Genomic DNA, 23820 nt, shown 5'->3' on the forward strand with positions numbered 1-23820 from the left:
TAATTATTGGCTTTTCTTATTCCAATTGCCAGTTTGCGCCTCAGGACTGTAGGACCTTCTGTTATGAGCTGCTTATACCTACTCATAGTTCTACCTTTGTTTTTATTATTCATCAGTTCATGTATCATGTCTAACTGATTTACATTCTAAATAGTAATTCGAGATGCGAACGACTTCATTGTCTGTACGATACCCCACCAATATCAATGAAGCAGCTGTGCCATTTGGTAATACTGTAATAACATTTTAAGAGAAACCGCTCTGTCGCTTGGGACGCTACTCTGCGCTGTTATACGACCTTTGACCGTCTGAAGTTGATTTGCGTTTGAATAAACTGTACTATGGTCTTCGAATCGCTTCTAAAGATAAAACTTTATCGATGTTATATGAATTCTTTTGGCAAGACTCTCAGAATACACAAAACTCGTAGAAGGTAACATAGAAACTAACTAGCCCCGGAAAAAACGTATCCGCATTATTGCCAAAAATAATTTTTTTGCAGCGAATTTCGCCTCTAAGTTACCAATATCAACAGAACAATTGCTACAGGTTTAACTAGCATTTACACATTTATCCCGGCGAGCATGCGAGCATGAAAGCCGATAGGAAGACCTAATCATGTGGCGAATCACGGCCCGTCGTCCGGTTACCAGTCAATGTCGACTATAAAATAGCCATTTATTTGTTTCAGATGCATGTGCTTAATAACCACATTCTTGGACATATCGACGGACAGCAAACAACCATCTTTATAGGTTATACTTTGCTGACACCAATCAATAAATAAATTAACACAACAAAAGATACACGTGTGAAAAAAGTGGATATACTAAATAACTGTACGCGTATTTGTTTGACAGTGTCTCCAAAATGTCGTGTCCCACATGCACCACTCTTGTACCACGTGTCCCGGAGAAGTGGGACAGGTGAGAAAGTGGGACAAGTATGTATGTTTATTCGTCTCGTAAACTGATGCACATGCTAAGTTTACTTGGATTAGGGCAGTCAAAGCAATATTGTAAAAAATATACTAAATGTTGAGGTAGGTATAACATGCTTCGAATAAGACATTATATTCCAATATTTTTAATCCATGCTAGAAAGTGTATGAAGAACACTTTCGTCCGGTTACCAGTCCATGTCGGGTATGGGATTAGTTCGCCAGTTATTTTTTTTTGTTTGTTTTCAAATGCATGGACTTGGTGGTGGAGGAAGTTGTAATCGACCAGCGGTTACGTGAATACCCCTACGGCGCGAGCAGTACAGCAATCTTGTCTGCCGCTCATTATTATCTCTCACGGGATTCAAAACTGCGAACCCACATGTGATAATCTGAGATGTCCCAACACCGAGCCAAAAAGACAGCAGATATAGATTAATGAAATAAAATAGACGGCGGTGTATCAACATCATTTCGATCAGGGTGAAAGTAACATATTCGTTATGACCAGAATCATTTCATACATATCAAATACGGGTACAATATTACCGAAAAGGTGGAGTCCAATGGCTTTCCAGTTGCAATAGTACTATATAAATATCAATACACCTATAAATATTAAACGTTTTACAAATCAACGCAGAGATAAGTGACGCCTGGATTGATGATTTCTGAAAAATCCTCCACCACCTGTTCTCCGGCGAGAAGCATTTTTCCATATTCATTGCAGGGAAGAAGTCCTATCGCAACTCTTTCTACGTGTTTAGGATCGGTAAATCTATCAGAGTTATAGGCGATGCGATGGCAAACTATTCCATAGCAGAAAGCATGCAAGCCACGCCGTCCGTCTACTGTGGATATATTGGGCAAAACACTTCACTGCACAACCGATTCCCTAAAAATGAAATTCAACTCACTATTTCCCAATATAATAACCCAAATGACACACTTATTGATAAAACAACTTTTCCTTCAAGGAAACATTTGTATTTCTTGCGAAGCAGTACAATTAATTATAATACGAAGAAGTATAAATAGGATAATACAACGAAGAAAAGGCAAAATAGCTTACTAAAACAACAACTCCCAAGAGCACTCTAAATTCATGTCTTACAACCAAGATTCACAAAGACCTCAAGCCTTTGAAACTTGAACGATTAGTGGGTGTACAACAGAGTACCATGAAGTATTCTATAAAATCTGACAAGTTAAATTATCCTAATGTCTTTATCTTTAAAAGATATAAATATGAATTTTGGGCATAATGAACTTATCATATAAAGTACTGACACAACACTAAAGGTATCTCCATACACGAAGCAAATGTTAACCCAAAACCACATACAGTGTGATATTATAACAAGATTACAATTAATAAGTATTAGGGACACCAGCCAACAGGACTAATATTACATTAACTTGGGAGAGGAAAGGGTCAATAATTTTTCCTGAACAAAAAATGAGTTTGTTGCATTTTCATATTAGAAATTCAAGTTGTTTTCCTATCTCCCTCAGTAGAAAAACAATTATTTATTTTTGGGGAGGATAAATTTACAACATAAATGGAATAGGTTTATTGTGACGTAGAAACATTTACAAACAGAACATGCAATGGATAGTTATCATAAAATCATCATGCGAAGAAGAGTCCACAAAAGATATATTAATTAAAAAAAGAGAAAATTGGACTTAATTTTGCATCTTGTTTCTAAACAAACTATTATTGTACAGAAAGGAGTAGTGGTCACACATTGCTACAGTGTGTTGGATTCATGGGTGGAATACTATCGCACTTATTGTCTATCAACAATACATCATGCCCATCACCAAATACAAGCAATATTTTCAACCTACAAATTGTTAAGTAGGAAATATCCAATGAAGATTCAAGCTGGTGAAACTACATCGCTAGAAATTGAGAAATTTGCAATGTTTGAGCGACAGGCCTTGTGAATATAGTCTGTGACTGTGACTACCCTTCTTTTTAGGTTTCAAACAACTGATTTGCTTCTAGGATTTGAAATAAAATGAACCAATCTAAAATGATTAGAGAGATCTGGAAGCAATATTGTCAAAGATAAACTGTGTTTGAACACTGAAAAAAAAAACTCAAAAGTTTTAAATATGAATAACAATGGTTATTGGTGTTAAAAACTGTCAACAACCATCTTGGCTAAATTCGATAAAAAAAAGATGAGGAGAATTGTGGCAAATAATTTCAAATTGACTAAGTCGCATATCATTAGCCCACTACATTTCGATTTTCACACTATTAATTATTTGCTATTAACTAAAGGCCATAATTATATACAATGAAAAATGTGATGATTAATTAAACAAAAACAAACAAAATAATAAGACAAGTATTGCATTATGAAAACAATCAAACATTCAAAACGAGAATAATGGCCGTCGTTGGAACATCCTTACCTTTTTTGCTTCTCTCAATTTATTCTTTTCAGAAAATTTTAATTTGACAGCAATAATTTGACCTAATATATAACCTGAATTTTATAGACTCATGATTAAGCAAAAACCTCATTTCTGAGCATTTCTAATCAAAAGGCAATTATATTGTGGTTGAATCGCTTACATCGCCGCAGTAAAATCAAAGCAGCCTATGTCAAATTTTTATGAATTGAACCTTTATGAGCTTCTGTCATTATGGAGCAGGTTGTTTGATCTGGGTTCCAAAGCTGTTCTCGTTCTAAATTTGATTTTAAGTATTCTATTGCCGTATGCCGATTTTTAAATTCAGCTGTAAAAACCATACTATTTTTGCAATTTACTCAAAACCTAAAAATGTGGCATAATCTAATTTGGTTCTACTGTGGCGATATGATGGTATAGGCTACAAATTATGAGAAAGATGTTGTGTTGATGCTACTAAAAATATTAACTTTTCACAGATATAAATGAGAAAATTGTCTCATCGTTTTGTGTAGTTGATTTGGCAATGATCGTCTCACCAATTCATCTGAAGATTACGGTTTAGAGCCATGAAATAAACTTGGCTGGATGATGAACTGTGTACTGAAGCAAAGAAGACTTTGTCGTTACGTTCGCATAAAAACTTGAGACGTTGTGCTCTTTTGTGCATAAACACACCATCCAGATGTCCAGTTTCAACAGATCTGATTTCGATTGCCTTCTCTCCCCAGCCCATTATCTGACCTGGAACATTGATTAAGAATATGAATTTTGGTTATTATCCATATTCATAAAAGGAAAACGAAGTAGTATGAGTACTGGAATGTTTTTGTGAAAGTAGGATGGCCTACGGATTTGTGTCGTAGGTTGAAGAGTCAGTGAGTAACAAATTTTGATGGACAATGTTGAAATTTCTGTTCTTCCTCAAGAACATGTTTGGAGCATTGTTTTGAAAACATAAATATAAAGCACATATTGGGGCTCGATTACCACTATTAAACCTTAGATTATATTTGAAAAGTACTTCAAACTGCATCACATTTATCTGCAAATCTCATATCTACTCAACGAAGAGTTGAACCCCAAACATAATTTAACACTCGCTACTAGACTCAGGTAAATCAATAGAACAAATCAATACCTGTGATTTATAGCTAATAATACTGTTAAACAACTTACAAATTACCAAGATGTAACTCAATACATAGGTATATTTAACTCTAGCAAGACAACTAGTCTAAAGCTGATTATTAACGGGTTATACCTGACTCGCCTTACCTTGGATATTATAGCAGCATACTTCTTTCTTTCCTGTTGACCAAGATAGACTTGAATTGTAAATTGTCAATATAATACTATAACTGAAGTAGTATCTCTAACGCAAACACTCTTTCACAATTTTAGACAAGCTAGCAAATACATGGAAGCCTCCACCACATCTTGAACTCTATATTAACAATAATTCCTATCAATAATTGCCTCATTTAAAGCTAACTATATGCACAGCATTATGTTGATATTGCTGTAGATGACATTGGGCATCCCTTATTTTTTTCCTATTGTTTAGTGTATATTACATCTTCTAAAACAAATAAATTTTGATAAATTTGATAAATTTTTCTTCCATACAAATGCGACATAATGACTTACTTTTGTATACCTTCTTACTAAATAAATATTAAATCGGTATAAAGTACTTACTCATGCTAAAACTTCTGTTCAATTTTAATGTACTTGCTCCAAGATAAATTTCTCATTGCTATTAATTCTAACTAATGCCATAACAAGCAATACTAATATTGTTGATACCATTACATCATTCCATACTATATTCTAACTAATGTCATAACAAGCAATACTAATATTGTTGATACCATTACATCATTCCATACTATATATACACCACAGCGATAAAGAAGAAGAAAAGGGCTTCAAAATTCGGACATACCCTGCTAAATTTCGACCTCTCCGAAAGCGTGTATGTACTGCAATAATATCCGAAACACGAGAAAAAAGAGTGAATACCTGATCTAATGTAAGCCACTGAAGTTGGTTGCTCTCCCCATTGCAAGACGATATCTTTGCTGATGTTTCCATATGTGTTAACATAGACTCCCTCGTCTTCATAACAAACCAGCAATTCCATTCCTTCTGTGTTAGGTAGAACAATGATGGCATGACAAGTGATCGGTGCCTCAATCTGGAAATAATATTTATATGTAAAGTGTCAGTGGCTAAGATAAAGCAAACAAGCATTTCATACTATCAAATTTGAGACACACATGGAAAAGAAATGCAATACACCAATGACCAATTCAACATAAATAAATTTGAGCGTAGACACCAAAGTTTTGAAATGGTTTCAATCAAAAACATAGGTGGAACAGTTCACAAAACCCATAAACCAGGGATTCTCAAACGGGCCCTTACTCCGGGTCCATAAAATGGTCCAATAAGATAAGGCTTGATTATAAATTGTTTTAATTCTTTGACAGCAATGCATTTATTCTTTTACACATGTTTGTTAGCTTTTTTATTTTTCCTAAAGTGGCGAATCAAATAATTGATGGAAGCCTGTTAAGAGCAACTATGTATCTTTGATGTAGGAGCAGCGGCCCACAAATGTTGAGTCTTGATAAGTGGGCCCCAAATCTTGAATGTTTGAGAATCACTACAATAAACAATCATTTGAACTCATTTTTTACAAATCAATCTCATACTTTTTGCAAACACATGACAAAGTTAAATAAAATATCAAGATAATAAATATCTGGCTCACTAAGAAATAGAACATGTACATGTTTCTACACAATTAGCTTGGTCAGAAGAAAAATGTGCCAACAAGGTAAGATCTCCAGCCTTTAATATGAAATAATATATTATCAGCACACACAAAAAATGTTAAACCCATCGAATAAAAAAGCTTACATGATTAGGGAAGTACAAGTCAAAATTTTGTCCAGAATCAACGTCAATTGCGTGAAATCCATATGCAGATCCATATAATAACTGAAAAACAGGTGAAAGGGTTAAGAATTAGTAAGGCTGTAAAAAAACTTATTCCAAAAAAGGTCAAATATTGAATCTATGTATTCTCAGTTGTAATTTTTAATAAAGATAATTTATTTGAGAAAAAATGGCTCAAGAATCTTATATAAAACGGATTCTTGATTTAAACAAAAAAAGAAAAAAACATGTAATGGTGACCTGGTTTTAAAGCAGAGTTGGTGGGTATACATATAAATAGGATTGATTGCAGTTTCATGAAGTATGACCATTCAGTACATATTATGAAGTGCTATCACATTCTTTAGCTTTTATCACCTATATCTAATCTCTATGTTATCCGTAGATAAGTAATAATTAATACAATTAACAATACCTTTAATCTTGATCCTTCTTCAACGGTGAGATCAACTATCATTGGTTTGTGTGGCAAATCACAGAATGATTTGAATGCCATGAACTTATGGTAAGGTTTAGGTGCCCAAGCATAAACTTCGATGTTGTTGCGTAGTGCGATAACAAGAAAACGAATTCTTTCATACCTGGATTAAAAACACATAATTGTTGAAGAAGTTGGTGTCCAAAACGAACCAAATTTAGCGTATTATATTTATTTGTTGTTTTGTAATAGTATTAATTTCTTATTTAACAAGGATGCTCTGAGAGCAAGTTGTGATTAGTATGATTAGCTTTGTTGTAGCCAAAATTTTGGGATTGATGGAAAAGCCATCCCATATCAAATTATGGGATAACTTTTAAACACACTATCAATATGAGAGAAAGCATCTGTAGACACAATAATCGGATAATACTGCATTAAATTTCTCATGCTCGGGAGTTCGGACCCCGTTCCCACTACTGCACCCAGGGTGAAATGAACTGGGTCCAATTTGCCAAATCGGAAAAATTCCAGAACTTCCTGAACGAGTAGCTCCTTACGGATCATTGGATGCTTGACTGAATACAGCCTTGTTCAGAGTGTAGGTGAGATTATGTTGCATATAAAATATATTGGACTACCAAAAGCATAAAAATGCTTTTAATACATTACTGGAGATTATATATTATAATATATCAACTTCCGTAGCAAAAATCCCATATTATACAGCAAACTAAAAAAATAAAAAGTAATGATGTCCTTACTTTACAACTTTATATTGTGTACATCCTTCCAAATCACCGACAGATGCATAACCAATCTTCTTTTCGACTTCAGGATCATTGTGCAAGATTTTATTTCGAAGCCAACTTAAATAATAAACCCTGAGCTTGTTCTTTTTACCTAAGAAAAAAATGGGAATGAAAAAATAAACACTAAATTTCAGAGAAATTGATCCTGTAATTAACCAGAAAAGCAATTTTTCATAACAATAATAATATCAACTAGAACAACAATGACAATGTAATAACAAAACGATCCATAGGTCCACTTCATGTCCAATAATAATGCAACTGTGTTAAATGGCCAAACACACTCCATCCTTGATCAGTCCACAGAATATGGTTATTATTCGAAAGGTGTCAATTGTAAATGAAACTTACATTTTGATTCCTTTTATATTTTTCAAACATATGAACCCTTACAATTGACATGGAAACGACACCAAATGTTAGAAATCTGTACGAATAAAATTGATGGGTGGGACCTAGTAGGCAAAAGATCACAATTTGTAGTACCGGTATGTTTGCACAAAGTGGTATTCAAAATGGAATTTGTATAAATAATTTTTTCTTAACTTTCCACATTCATGTTCTTGATATACATACCTGAAATAGTGACTGCAAGATTCAATCCTTCTAAAACATCAAGTTGTTGAAATCTTCTACGACTTATTAACGGATAAACTTTTCCTTGCCCACTTCTGTCCAGCAACATCAATCCACTGTCTGCTCCAATTAACAAATTCACACCTGGATTCAAATTGTTAGAATTATTTTCCAAAGGGAACACTGAATAAAATTGGCTAGGAATTAGTTGTTGAATTGTACATATAAAAAGGAATAAAATGAATTGCTTATAATACAGAGACCTGAAAAAAATAGGGCTCCCCTTTTCTTGTAGAAAGTATAAAATATGTGATATTTACCCCATAAGGAAGCACATAGAATCTCAGAATTGAATCTCTTTTTGTATTTCCGAATTTCAGGCATATCTGTCGAAACTCCTGGAATTCTTTCACTTCCTTTAGGATTGACATTCACAACTGATGATTTTCTTGGTTCTCTTGATGCAGCTCCAGCAGGCTGAAATAACCAATGTCACAAATTGATGAAAAATGATACGTAAGCATAAACACGTAAACACAGGTGTAAATGAATAAAGACAAATATATACAGATTATCCCCCGAGTACAATTTCATTTTCACATGTACAATGAAAAAGACGAATTGCACAAGAAATTAAAAATTAGATGTAGTAATGTAGTCGCTGGCTACACATCTTGGTTTAAATCTCATTCCACTCACCTCATCCAGTGTGTAATAAATTGGGTAGGAAATGCGGAACTGGGATGGTTAGATATCGATAGATATCAGTGGTTGCCTATGCAGTAAAAAGCGAGAACAAGCATCGTACAAAAAATTATTTCCTCACTTTTTTAATTATGGTTGGCGCCATCATAACATAATCAATCAAACCAAGGTTTGTTCAAAATTTATAGTTCAAATTAAATTCCAAATTAATATTAATCGTAAAAAATATATTCAGAATTCAGATTCCCAAAACCAGTAATTTTTCCCCAAAAAATTCGATCAAATTTGGAATATATCATAATATTCCAAATACAGAATATCAGTTCTAATAATAGCGAATAAAAAGAATTGTAAAATACAGCGTGACACAAAAAACAGAACCTACAAATTTTTCAATTACTTCTACAAAAACGAAAAAAAATTACTTAGTACTTGTTTGTGCATGATTCTACCCAAAAGTTTCGATAATCTAGGGCACTTTGCACAAAAGTTGGGTTATCTCTAGAATACGTTCCAAATGACCTGGGACTGTCTTTTTTTTTTCGGTCCCCCTGTAATACCTATTCAAATACGACATTCCTAATACAGACAAACACTTACATCTCCTATTTGTCCATCGGATATTTGAAGTCTTTGTACAAGATCCGGTAGAGCTCCTTGTTGTTTGGTAAAATCAGCTTGATCCCAACTTGACTGTCTGTCATGCATACCATTCGCTCTCATATTTTTAGCTTCTCTTTCAGCATGTTTTCTATCAAGGTCCTAAATTTTTAATTTTAAGAAAGAAGATTTTAGCATTATAATGATATTTTCATCAGGTGACTAAAAAGACACAAAGCTGTCGAAAACATTATTTTTGCCAATAATAGGGATAGGACTTTCATATTTACCTTGGGTAGCGAAAAGACAATAAGATAGTTTAATCACATGACAAATCACGACCCCTCGTCTGGTTACCTGACCATGTTGGGTATGGTAATTGTTAACCTGTTATTTGATTCAAATGCATGGAGTTAATGGTGGAAGAAGATGTAACTGACCAGCGGTTATGTGAACCCCCCCACAACAGCAAGGACCAAGGTGTATTCTATTGCACATAATAATTCCACATTGAATACAAAGCTGCGAACCCACACATAGTAATCAGTGGTGCTGAGACAACAAGCGCATTCCTAACACTTAGACCAACTGAGGCTAAAATAAGTATGCATAGTTAAGTAATTAATAATAAGTATGTATAACCCAATTTCTACAAATAGCTTTCCAGCGAAATGCCAATTTCAAAATCAAATTATATATACATTTAACGATATAAAAAGACAATAAAAACAACTTACTATGGATGCATATTCCGCAGTCGAAGCATCATCCAATGATCGAACTAAGGTGTCAGATGCTCCTGCATTCCTGTACAAAACATAAATACATGCTTTAAAGCAGTAAAATGACATGTGGGAAGCGGCCTACCAAATTGTAAAGATTTGGTTCAATCTACAGTTATAGTAAATGAAAAAAGTCTGTTTGTTTTTAGTAAATATCAGAATGAGCTCAATATGGATAGCATAACATGATTTTTGAAAGCTAAATAACTTAAGTCTCTGCTTCATGATCCCCATTAATAACATTGTTTCAAAATGACTATGCTCTGTTTCAGCATTTGCTAGAACCACAGAAATATTCATTGCTTTCTGTTTAAATATCAGCAAGCAGTATATAAGATTTAACAGACTCTAAAGCACAAGTTCTAAAAGATAATTAAAATGAAATTATCTAGATAGGATTATATTTAAAATCATTACCGTACTTTCTCGAAATTACGTCTATCTCGCGAATAGGCAGACTCCCTAAAAATGGCCTTAAAACGGCGAGTTTATAAAAAATCGCACATAAGCCGGTCCTACGAATCGTTACACGCCGGACGCCTCAAGAAAAACGTAGAAAGAGAACAAAATTACTGTAACGCAAACATTTCTCACGTTAATCGTTTCTGCATGTTAGCGAGGGCCGTAGGTGGATTATTACCCGTAACTCTTACTTGTTAATTTATGTTAAATAAAGTCTATATTGCTTTTCAGTGCGTCGTGATTGTGTCGGGAGTTTAAAATAGAGTTCCTGAATCAGCATAAAACAATTTCCTTTGATCGCCACAACGGTGATTAATTTCGTTCCTTGTCGTTGCGTGATCAAATTCTGATGCGCCAATGAGCCGATATTTTGGCAACTTTTCTTTGGAGTTTTAAACTATTCGCCTATTCGCGAGCATATACGGTACATAGGAATTTTCTATTGAATTGTTCCAAATGCTACCAGTATAGACTTATACCAACATGAAATACAATTATAACAGCGAACCGATACACCAATCATGTATTAAAATATTAATAGAATATGAAAATCTGCTTACATTCCTGAAGAAGGTTGTATGGCTGTAATATCAACTAATGAATCTTCACTGCTCCCAGTAGATGATGAAGATGAGTACGACGTTACTCGATTTAAATGAGTTGGTCTAAATCGTACATAAAATTATTTATCTTACAAAACTGTATTTAACAGATATGGCTACTCAATAGTCAGCAATATTTCTGCTAGAGATCGGATTTATTTCCCACTCTTGACTTTTGAATATACGAGTGACACACACACACACAGTATTAGAAATGGTTGCTTAGAACGTAGTTGCAGATTTGCGAAATACATACAAAAAAATATGAAAAACTGTAAACAATAATTTCAGAATTGGTAATCTATATCTGCAAGTAGAAAACTATTTTCAAAACAGACAAAGAAATTTTGCAAGGTGGTAGCAGCAGCAAAGAAATAATCCATAAAATAAATGTTTGAATAGCGCTTTTTCATTGCTTTTTTAATTTAGCCTGTGGTTTTCTAATTACGTTACTATAACAACCAAAAAAATTGTAAAATATGTTAGAAAAATTCTCACCTTGAACCAGGTTCTGCAAAAGACCTGGACTTTGATGTGCCTTTTCGTCCTTGTGTTGGTGTGCCATGTGGTGATGCCCTTGGTGACCCTTTATATGGAAATGTATAATTTATATACAAAAATTGCCAAATTATCTTCGTAGGTCTTAGCATAACCCTTTCACAAACAGCTGTGGCTGTGGAAGACTTCTTTGCAGAAACAGACTCACGTTTACAAAACTCATTTAGGTGGGTCTCATAAGCAAATGTAATAGAATGCATCTAAGTACATTTAAAACATTTCAGGCCGGCAGTATTAGAGTAAAAATTTTCAAGTAAGGAGGTATAGACTTGTGGACAGTTTACACTTTTCCTAGTGAAAATTTTGATGTTTCAGAACCGTAACATAGAAACAGTCAAAATAGTTTTTCAACAAGCTCTGGAGTCTGAATGCAATTTTATTTCTCAAATCAGATTTTTAATAGCTCCGAACAGTTAGAAATATTTCCACATCTTCATTTTGCATAAAACCACATAAAATAGATATACTTCCCAACCACATCTAAATGGGTCTATAAATAGCAAAACTTTATTTTACAATTATCGAGTCACAGTACACTTAAAAGTAATTACACATTTATACCTTTAATTCTAACACGTTCTGCTGTTCCCACAGGGCTTGCGTTGGATCCAGAGTCATCAGAGTCCATCATCCCACCGGCATTCATAATGTGCCTTTGCATAATTGGACTTTGGTGAGGCGATGCTCTTGCACCCTAAAAAATAAATACAAAGCAATGCTTTTTATTGAATCAATATATAAATAAAGTAGTAACATTTTGTTGAAACTCTGTATATAACAATAGAATGATAACGATCTCAATAACAAATATTGAGACGCGTCATCAAAAACAACAACAGTTCAAGCACATTTGACACCTGATGAACTTCATTGAGCATGCAAGTGGGATACAGATATGTGTTTGTAATAAAAACCTGTTAGGCCAATAATAACTAAAAAATGTCATGCCCAGCATCACATCTAACACGTGATATATTTGAAAAAATCTTTAATTTAAAAAAAAAAAAAAAAAAAATCCTGATCACATTTCGATCAGTACATCTCAGTGGTTTCTTGCAATGAGCCTTGTTCAAAGAAATGAATTTTATTACATATATGGCATCATCTGGATGATCTTATGATGATTCATCATAAGATGAGTCCTATATGGCTGCTTCGGTCAGTTTGCTAAGTGAATAAAAATGAACAATTCGCATGCAATGTAAAATCATTTCTTGCCACCAAAGTATTGAGAGGAATTTTGAAAAAGGACATTCCAGCTTCGACCGACCTGCCTAGCAGGATTCATTCTGGACGGAATGCTTGGTGAATTGCTACGGTTACGAACGTCCTGGTTGCTAGGTGACCCGGGACGATTTCTTCGACTTCGTTCCTCGACTTCACGAGCCCATATCGGTTTATCTCGAAGATTTTGTGAAGAAGATCTGTGTTGATCACATTTCTGAAAAGAACATAAAGATATATAGAATATCTTATGTTCCCAAAATTATTTGAACAGAAAGAGAGACAAAGTGCAGAATAGAAAAATAAAGAAAAGACTAAGAAAGTTTTGAGTGGAACTTGCCATGCTCAGTATACAGCCCAATAAGGAGGTAGATAGAGTCCAAGAAAAAGCAATAATCAAAATAGAATATCATTGATTCAGTGCATTTCAAAAATAAAAATATCACTACAGTATAAATATATATTCAATAAATCACCACACAGCAGAGACTACGTATTTTCAAGATATAAAGAAAGCCAGATAGCTGAAAATAGAAGCATATACGATGATCAAGTAGTAATGTAGTTAACCAGGTGAAATAATGACAATTAAATAGATGATGCACCATGAAAAATGAAATAAATAAGTTCATAGGCTTTATTTGACTTTTCCTGCTTCTGAAATTTCGTTCAATTTTTTTTGTTGCCATCAGAGTCTATAAAATGGTTTGTGCGATCTTCATTGTTGTTACGTTTTTTTATAACTGGAATAAGCGCCAAGCAAGAAAACCAATGATATAATAAAAAAGAATGTGTTACTTATACTTACTACAGGTGGAAGTCCTACATCTTGTTTAAATTCAGCTTCTTTTCTTTGTTGAATCTGTTGTCGAGCTCTCTCTACTTGTTGTTGCTCTAACAATTCACGTTGTCTTCTCTCTTCTTGATGTCTTTGTTGTCGACGGATTTCATCAGCTTTTTGTTTTTCCAAATCCTATAGAACAGAACATATTACTTTCAACAAAATTAAGATTTACAGAAATTACATAAAAATCTATGTGAAAAAAAAGTTTTTCAATGCAGTTTCAAAATGTGAATAATTTCTGTAATCATTGTGTATACAAAAAATTTATATTCAATTTTTTTTTTTCTGTTATGAATTCCAAGTTTCTATCAGCAATAAGTTTATGACTAAACACTTGATTATTTTCTTTTTGCCTTTGTAAATTTTCGGTTGAAAACGCATCAAAGAGAAATGCATGAAATATTTGTTGGAAAATGCTGCAGATCAGGGGTGTTCAACCTGCGGGCCAAATGCAGCCATCAAGGAAAAATCGTGTGGCCCGTGGAGAAGTGCCTATTTTGAATGATGTGCGGCCCGCGAAACGAGTTTTTAATTTGGTAATTCCAATCTCTATACCAAAGTCCAATGTATTATCTATGCTAAATACTTGAGTTTAATGAGTAAATGCCCTTACAATGCCCTAACAGTTAGCTCGCGCGCAGCGAACGACACATATCATAAGATCAATACCCAAAATGTTTGTGTTGTGACTACTAGAAAATCTATGTTAAATAAAGGTACGGCCCGCGGTTTCATCCAAGTTATTTCTATCTGGCCCTCCTGTATGAAAGGTTGCACACAGATGATAAACTTTTTTAATTTATGTCTCAAACAATAACTTTTGGGTACCATAAATGTAGTAAAATCATGAAAATATGATCACATATGATTGGTATGTATTGTAACGAGTTTTTCCAATAACACAGCAAACTGCCATACAGTATAAAAGAAAACTGAACTCACTCTTCTTCTTCTATCATCGTTTCTCTGTTGCTCTAGTTTTCTTCTTTCTTCTCTTGCTTTCTCTTCTTTTCGTTTCTGTTCTCTCAAAAGCGCTTCACGTCTCTGTTGCTAAAATTTGAGAAAAAAATTCAAAATTATTTTTGGAAAAAATAGGAATTTATCATCATACATAGGAATCTTAATCCGGACAATCATTTTATAGAATCCTAGCATGTAATACATTACAGTCTAAATTTCAAAAATTAGCTTTAAAAATTACAGAACAAATTTAATCAGCAAATCAATGTGATGGGGTAAGACTAGTTGAAAGTGATTGAATAATCAATAATAAAACAAACTATGGTGGGCATAAACTAAATAAAGCAATTTGTGTAATTTGGCATTCCAAATTTTTATATGGCTTTATCTTTGTAAGGCTTTATGAAAGCATTCACTGTCAGTTAAGGTGCTACTATAATTTGGAATGATCGGGATATTTCTGGTTTAGCACTGCCTACCAGATTTATTACACACTAGGTGAGGTGGTGGAAATGGGATTTGAAACTGGGGTTTTTGAACTTAGATGTCAATATAGTCAAGTATAAGGCTCACTAAGCTTCCATCCACACAAGATTATATGTTAATTGAAATTCATGGTAAAATCGTATTGCCTGGTTTCAAAAAAATCCCCAAATCCAATTTGAACTCAAAATGAAAACAGGAATAATACTCTGTATTGCACTAAATACCTCCCATCCGGAAAACAATATATAAATCTTACATCATCCATTCTTTTCTTTCCTTCCTTTTCTGCAATTTTTCTTTGTTGTTCTTCCTGTATCTTCTGCCTTTTTCTTTGGTCAGCCGCAGGATCACGAGGTTGAGCTTCTGGACCAGAACGAGGAACATCGGCCCTGGAATTTTATAAAATGAGATAAGCAAGATTCGTAAGAAAAAAGTCAGTCTGGATCAAAGTGGATAAAACAAAACTCAAGTCACTTGAGAATGCCATTTTATATCTTAAATTACTAAGTATGAAAAACATATTCTATCACACAACATTCCCAAGGTTGTATGGAACCACTAAGTTATGAGTTCATATAGAAAATATATGGGAAAACAAAAAATTGGTGAAAAATTGGAAATTTCGTTCAATCTGCCTACACAGTAAGTTGTAAATGTATTTGAAATATTAGTGACTTTATTTTGAGACGTCATTTTAAGTAATCGACATCCAGACCTGCATGTGAATAGGTTTTTCTTGATAAAATTAGAAAAATAGTGTGAAGAGCTTTCCTAATAAAATTTATGCCTCATTCAATTCACTATGTTCATGTGAAAAAGTTTGTACCCTTTATTAATATGGTCCAATGCATTGTATCAAAATGCTTTTTATTCCGTACCAAAAAATTTGGGTAATATGTAATTTAATCTTGGGATAAGTAATCATAAAACTATATACATTTTCACCTTCACTATAATATTTTGAAACATACACTATTTGAAAATGGCGTGACAAATGTAATACATTTCCTACAAGCTTGAGAAAACCTGCATCGGTATATGTATAATGACGGTTTAAAATATAGAAATAGTAGCACAGAAAAAAAATGAGAAAATTCAATCTACCTGTCCTGATTAGCTTGCAACTTCAAGAAATTCCTTCTTAATGTTGACTCTCCTGGTCCCTGTATAATTGAACTTGGTTCTCCTTCCTCTGGTGTTTCATCTTTTTCATCTTCTGAACCACTGTATTCATATTCGGTTTCATCTAAATTGAAAAAAGAAATGTTTGAATAGGAAGTGTTGACGTGAATCGCCAGTATTACACCATATTACACTATTCTATGACCAAGATCAGAAATAGTTGAGAAAAATACAACAATAAAATTCAGAATAAACAATGATAAGATAGAGAGGAGGTGTGAAACACATTTAATATTAGGTTACATCTTGTTTTGTCTGAAGAAGTTGGACTATGTTCTAACAAGAGTTCACAAATATACTTGCAATTTCGTAAAAAATTGATTTCATTTACTCCTTTGCGATGGATTAGTAAAATGACTGAAAAATCTCACAAAATGAAATACAAGAGAACATTTTCTATTATTTATTAACCAACTGTACCTTTTGTTCTTCTCTTTGTTCTATCAATATGATCTTTCAATTGAATTTTAACTTGTCGTTCGTTGGGTTGATCTTTGATGAAAGGATGTCGAAGTAATGCATCTGTCCCAGATCGTTGATGATAATTTTTAATCAGCGTCTGATCAACAAAACTCTGAAACCTGCGATGGTAAAAGTAATGAAGAATATTAATTATTGAGTATGAAGACTTGTTTATCGCAGTCTTTACTTTGAAATGCAGTGAAGCCTGCAGCATATATTTGTTTGAAGGCTTAAAAATTACAATACAGAGCACTAGTTTGGGACATGGGACCTACTAATGAAGATGGTGTCGCAGGTTTGAGATCTCCAGTTTACACGCCTTGCCGACAACGAATGATGCAATAAACTGAAAAGGCTATTATAAATCAGACAAATTTCAGCACACTTGCTCTATACACATAATTGAATACTTGTCTTGAGCAGAGATGTTGAAGAAATCACATTGTACATTGACACAACATTTTTCAGTCATGTAAGATTTAGAGCGTTATTTTTAAACAATATTTTTTTTTATGTGACGCTCACCCCTTTTTCTTTGAACAATGCAACCAATGATATTTAACAATATGTAAGGAGAGAGTGTTTCCGAACCAAAATCAGTCAATTGTTCCAATTGCGTTTTTTATTGTCTGACATATGCATGTTTTTTGAACCATTAATTAATTCAACTCAAATCAGAAAGCGTTTAACTTACCTTGTAGTCCACTTCTTGGAACGTAATCGAGGTGGTGGATTTCTTGGAATGAGAAAAAGTGCTCGCATTGGATGCATATCACATAAAGCTGAAAAAAAAGCAAAATCATTTTGATATCTTGAAAAATGCAAATTTGAAAAAGGTCAAAAGTAAGTACTTACGAGGAGCTCCTTCTGACATTTCAATAGCTGTGATACCAAGGGACCAAACATCACTCTGAAATAAACAAGTATGTCATGAAGTTGAATGCCATCAAAAGTTTGGTTTATTTCATTCAGGTCAACATTCAAAAATGTCTGTCATATCCAGCACCATATTTACCAAGCGATTTATTACAGAAAATATTTTTCTACATTGAAAACTTCGATTGTAACGGTTGCTTTCTGTGCTCAGGTGCGTAATCGGACATACACAACCAGCACAGAAAACATTTCATTATCAGATTGCTGATAAGGAAAGAATGAATATTACAGTTCAATCCTTAAAATATAATAGATATTTAAAGCTTTCGCGACTGTGGACCCTGGACGTATTCCGAAAAGTTTTTTCTACTTGGGAAACTTAGATCGTAACCAGTGCTTTTTTTGCTTTGGTGTCCTGTATACAGTCAGTATGACTCAGTACAGAAAATATTTTTCAGATTTCTGGTTCAGAATGACCCCCCATAGAGACAGAACCCACCCAGGTCATTGGAAACATTTTCTAGCGAGGGAATACCTTTTGTGTGATGTGTTAAATTACTGAAGCTTTTTGGTACGATCATAAGCAAACAGAGGTTCAAGTATTAAATAAATCTTCTTCAATTTCATAATTAGTAAACCAGACTGGAGTAAAAAAATGACGCTTGCTTAACGTTATGCAATTAGTGAATATGAAAAGTAAACAAATGCTAGTTTTCTTTTAACAAAATTTTTTTTTAATTTTTGTCTTAATAAATCTTTCTAATAAAAAAAAATATTTTTTCGCTTTATGAAAATTCCAATGAATTCCTAATTTCACATATGACACATCGATTGCAGATCAAATGCCATCACGCAATGAGCACAAGATACACATCATTAACACATGTAAAGATAAGAAATGATGACAAAGCATGTCGTTACATGAAAGCTATAAAGCAGTCTGCCATTTGTATTGGATAATATCCAAAAGCTAAACAGTATGAGTAACAAAAAACAGACAGCCTCAAAGCCCAAGAGAGTTCAACTGCACTATCAAATTCTAATTTTGGACACTTTTTTTCAAATAAGAAATAACTAATAGAAGCAGAGAGATCTATGAAAATATACACTCGTTCATGGCAATGTATATAAAATTTCATTGGATTTTTCATCAATTACCATGATTTTTCTGCATGTTACTAAAAAAAATTATTCTTTCGGAAATCGAACAATGTTGAGCATAAACAATTTTAAAATCCTTCATTAGAAGGCTTCGTGACTCATACCTCTACTGTCTGAATCAATTTTACACAGGCTCAGAAACTACAACAGCATCCACATTTAGTTTCAGAACTAATATATAACTTTCAGCGAAAGCCTAAAGCTCAATATTTTCCATACAAAATGTTTAAACACCTTTCCTGATAAACTGATATATATCTTACCCGATAATCGTATGTGGCATTTGGATTCTGATCGCAAGCTATCACTTCAGGAGCCATCCAATATGGTGTTCCAATAAATGTGTTTCTTCGTCCTATTGTTTTGTCTAATTGTGCACTGACGCCAAAATCTACTAATTTTACTTCTGCGTTTTCGGTAAGCAAAACATTTTGTCCTTTAATATCACGATGAATGACTTTGTGTAGATGTAAATGTTGCAAACCCTGGGCATTAAGAAAAAGATAATAGATTTAAGGTAAAAGATTGATAAGAGTAGGTAGGTAAACATAAACATTGGACTGTACACAACTTGTAATGAATTTATGTGATGTGACTTGTGCTAAACAATGGATTAGGGGAGTGTTTCCCAACTGTTAAAATTCCCTAAATTTATTTTCCAGTATATTTTACCGAATACTTTATATTTGGTATTGAATGTAATTCAATAGTAATTGTATATGAGGCAAGTATCACAGCGCAGAAACTTTGACATTCATTTTGCTCAAGTGAGGTCACGCCAAGATTTCAAAAACTCACTGATGGCAAACAACAGTTTTCTCACTCTGAGGTAATTTCTGGGGAAATGAATGCCATGTAAAGATTCAAATTTCTTAATGAATAAAAATAAAAAAAAAAAAAAAATCATTCCAAACACCATGAATTTGTTATACTTATTATAAACTAATATCAGATTTATTTTCAAATTCGATTCATTTTTTTTGTTGTAAATGAATATCAAAGCTAACCTTTAGAATTTCTCTACAGATGTAAGCAATCCAGTCTTCTCGTAATGTATTGCCCTTCGTACCTTTGACAAGGTCAGTTACAGATCCGGCACCACAAAATTCCATCACCAGCTAAACAAAAGTAGAAGGTTATGAATTATTGAGTTTTTTGCTAAATTACAGATTCACCGCACCAGAAAAAGTTTTCAAGTGATTTCAAATGCTTAGCATATTACAAAGTTCACCAGAATATATAAAAATGCATAGATCAGGGATTCATGAATATATTGATAACTTTTTTTCAACTTATTTGAATTTCAATAAAACAAGACAATAAAAAAGTTTACACATCATTCAAATGAATGATGTTCATTTACAGTTATTTCTCTAAGAATGCAATGATGAATGAATAGCCAACTCATAACACGATTAATATGAATTTATTGCAAATGATCCAAACCAAATACCATCAATATTAAAAAAAAACTGTTAATGACAACCTCTTGTGGAAGGCTTGTGTATATTCACATTCTGCCACAAGGCAGATTAGTTGACCACAATAAAACATAATTAAAAAAACTACTTTGTCAGCTTATGACTTGTTACGAAACAGCTTTCCAAACTTAATTGATTGAAGAGTCTTGCTGCACACTAACACAAATGGATTTCTGTAACGTTTCATTTCAATGAGTATTTCATTTAATGTACAGCAGGGCTCCTATAGCCTAGTCATCATTATTCTGCCCAAAACATTACAGAATACATTTGTATTAGTGCGCAGCAAGACTCTCGAATAAAATAGAATAGTCATCTTACAACATCTTTGCATTATACACATACGAATTCACTTTCCAAAGGCGTAGAGCAAGGAAATTTAGTTATTAGTCTCGTGTAACCCGAACTGATAGTTGCTACTCCCAAACTACAACAATAATATTAAATTATTATTAAAAGTAGTATCGATTAAACTTCATTTTTTTGTTTTTAGACGAAATAAGTTACCATATTCACACAAAATTGTATTTGGTTGGAAATGTTATATCATTAGTTATTCCCACCCAAAGTTTATCATCCTGTCCTGCAGGAGTTTTCTTTATAAAAGCTCCATAATAAGTTGCAATATTTCTATGGTGAGAATATTTTTTCAGCATATTGATTTCAAGTTTGATCTCTTCCTCTTCTTCCTGTAATAATAGATCAAAAATTAAAAAATTATTTTTATTTAGTTATAGCTATTTATTTCAAATTGAAATTATTGATTATTAAAACAGAATATTCAATATTAATGTAAACTGTGCATCCAGCTCGCCGAAACAGACAAGTAAATACTTGAAATTGAAACATTTTAGGACTTAAGTGCATAAACAACACGATTGTGAATAAAAGAATATGTGAATAAACAATTACAGAAATGTTTTGTTTAGACATTATTTAGACCAGGGGTCTTCAAACTTGCACATTAAGCGACTGCTGCTGTTTCTCAAACAGTGGGGCCCCCACAAGGGGGGCGTAGACTATTGGAGTGAAGTGGAGTGAGTGAAGCTAATTAAAAATAAAAGGATATTTTTTAGAATTGATCTTGCCCGTCTTATTCCGAATATTTACATTTTTTTTATTCTTTAGCTTTGGAGATTGCGATATTCCATCTTTTCAATGTGTTTTTTGAATAAAATATACTTGGCCTTACTATCTGTTTTTTGGAGCTTATTGCTAGCAAGTTATTTTTGAGTAGGGATGCGAGACTTGACAAATTCTAAAACGATGGCGCCACTTAAAAATTTTGAGAACCACTGCTTTAAAGTATAGCAGTCAACGTTAACTGTACCTGTCCATGGGCGTCGTGGGCAGAGAAATCTCCCCGAAATGCCGAGGGTCTAGTCTGAAAAACCCCAGTGTAAACCATGCATGCTTTTTGATACACAAAGTCCAAGCAAATATTTCACTGATAATAGTAAGTAGCTGATAAAGATTGTCTTATAAACATACTAGCTAACAAAGAATTATGATTATCACTGTATGATATGATATGATATAGTTACAGAACAACATACCTCAGTAACATCCATGAGTTTGATGGCAGCAAGTTGGCCTGTTTTGACATGGTGGCCTTTGTATACCTGACCATATGTTCCATTACCAACTACCTCAACAAGTTCAAAAATTCCAGCAGGGTCCTATGTGTAACAGAATTGGTATTGGAAATATTGTTAAAGATGAATAATAATCAAAACAAATCGATTTAAAGCTAAAAGCAGATAGTAGTTAACAATCATCAAATCACCCATACTCTAAATAATCTTTAAATATCTATTCTGTTGCAACATCATAACTCGTGTTAAATTTCCCGGCAGTGAAGAATCAACATAAAAATCATAAATTTTATAAACAAAAAAGAAATCTGAATTCTTCAAACCTCATTAAATTGAATTAATTCAGCTATTTTTGATCATACTCTTTATGGAGTTAAAGCAAGCTAATAAGCTAAATTGCAGATCTTATCCTAGATCTTACCCGAAGTGAGGACAAATCAATATCATCCAAACTTTTCATTGTGTCATCCATTTGTCCAATAATACAAAACTGTCTTCTCTCAGCCCAATATAGTCTTCATATTTTGAAAGTCAAAACCAATCAGCATCCAAATTATATGTAGATGAATTAATGTTATAAATCTAAATAACTATATCGACGCATGAAATCCAAATTGGGCTAAGTCCATTTTTTTAGTTTTGAGAAAAACGCAAAAAACGTTTTTTTTTTGTTTCTTTTTTTTATTTCTCTAATACCTTACATCGAGGATGTCTAGTTTTTATGGTCCACCAAAGTTACAATGAAGGCCATATTTAGATGGTATAAAAAAATTTGTGCTCCACCCCAATTTTTTTTTGGGGGGGGTTTTTTGGACTTAACCCTTTTTGGCTCTCAATTTTCTGGACCAGAAACAATTTTATTGGACTTAGGGCCCCTTTATTATGTTATTATAGAGGCTGGTATGGACTTAGCGCTTTGTATTATATTTTTTGAGAGGAGCTATATCCAAAAAACGGACTTAGCCCCAACTTACAATGCAGTTATCCAGAGCTAAGTCCACTATAGTAGACACAGCTCTGTTTAGTTCTCAAATGCCCTAAAAAAAGCAGGGTTATGTCCATAGCTGTCTTGAGATCTAGAGCACCTAGAGATAAGGCAAATAGACCAAAATGTAGAGCTAAGTCCAGGAAAATCAGCAATTGAAAAATGTCATTTTTTGGAAAAGTGGACTTAGCACTGTTTGGTTTTGAGGTGTCGATATAGCTTATTTTACAATATCTTCCAAGCTAAAATACAACAATATGACAAATTAAAACATTGCGAAATTACCATTGCCAAAACCTGTCTTATATTTAACATTCCCACATATACCATAAGTCCGTAATATCAAATAATCATCCTTAAATGAACTTTGCTATTTTACGGATGATAATGCAGACAAATACTAACACTAAATACACATAGACATATAACTACAAAGTACGCTAGCATATCAAAACTGAGCGGGATTCGTATAATATTCAAATATTGTCTGTGATTACTAACATTATAGGCTATTATTTACTCACGCTTGGAGAAAATCACTTTGAACCACTTCATATTTGTAGAAAATTGGATTGCCAACCTATTACTTGAACAAGTATGATTATAACCTGCCTCACCTTCCAACTTATTGAAAACAAAATGATAATATAAGGTAGGCGTTGTCAATAAGTCACCACCTAATTAAGAATTGATTCAGTATTATCATCCAAAA

General features: G+C 33.3%; 1 protein-coding gene across 2 annotated transcripts; it reads right to left on the reverse strand.

Moving 5' to 3' along the window:
• Nucleotides 1-1905: 1905 nt before the first annotated feature.
• LOC120345311 (mitogen-activated protein kinase kinase kinase kinase 4-like) lies at nt 1906-23378 on the reverse strand. Of its 2 annotated transcripts, XM_039414705.2 has the most exons (26): nt 23322-23378; nt 22545-22715; nt 22085-22207; nt 21092-21217; nt 20055-20165; nt 19311-19532; nt 17866-17920; nt 17705-17792; nt 16969-17129; nt 16471-16612; nt 15623-15755; nt 14863-14970; nt 13885-14049; nt 13123-13293; nt 12414-12546; nt 11793-11880; nt 11253-11357; nt 10186-10255; nt 9449-9610; nt 8464-8620; nt 8144-8287; nt 7520-7658; nt 6753-6918; nt 6299-6379; nt 5396-5570; nt 1906-4114 (listed from the first exon to the last, which is right to left on the reverse strand). In XM_039414705.2, exons 2-26 carry the CDS (start codon nt 22593-22595, stop codon nt 3906-3908), a joined length of 3285 nt encoding a protein of 1094 aa, XP_039270639.2. In that variant the 5' UTR covers nt 22596-22715; nt 23322-23378; the 3' UTR covers nt 1906-3905. The 2 variants fall into 2 exon arrangements, with proteins under 2 accessions (XP_039270639.2, XP_039270640.1); XM_039414706.2 differs by lacking the exon at nt 13123-13293.
• Between the last annotated feature and the right edge of the window lie 442 nt (nt 23379-23820).

This window comes from Styela clava, chromosome 8, assembly GCF_964204865.1.
Source record: "Styela clava chromosome 8, kaStyClav1.hap1.2, whole genome shotgun sequence".
NCBI lineage: Eukaryota > Metazoa > Chordata > Ascidiacea > Stolidobranchia > Styelidae > Styela > Styela clava.

Bases quoted from the DNA above. Each gene is read 5' to 3' on its own strand.
- LOC120345311 (XM_039414705.2), bottom strand. From the start codon at position 22,595: ATGGATGACACAATGAAAAGTTTGGATGATATTGATTTGTCCTCACTT. The intron at 10,256-11,252 runs GTAAGCAGATTT...TGTTTTGTACAG, and splicing joins ATACAACCTTCTTCAGGAAT to GAATGCAGGAGCATCTGACA. The intron at 4,115-5,395 runs GTATTCACTCTT...TCAATGTTCCAG, and splicing joins AGTGGCTTACATTAGATCAG to GTCAGATAATGGGCTGGGGA.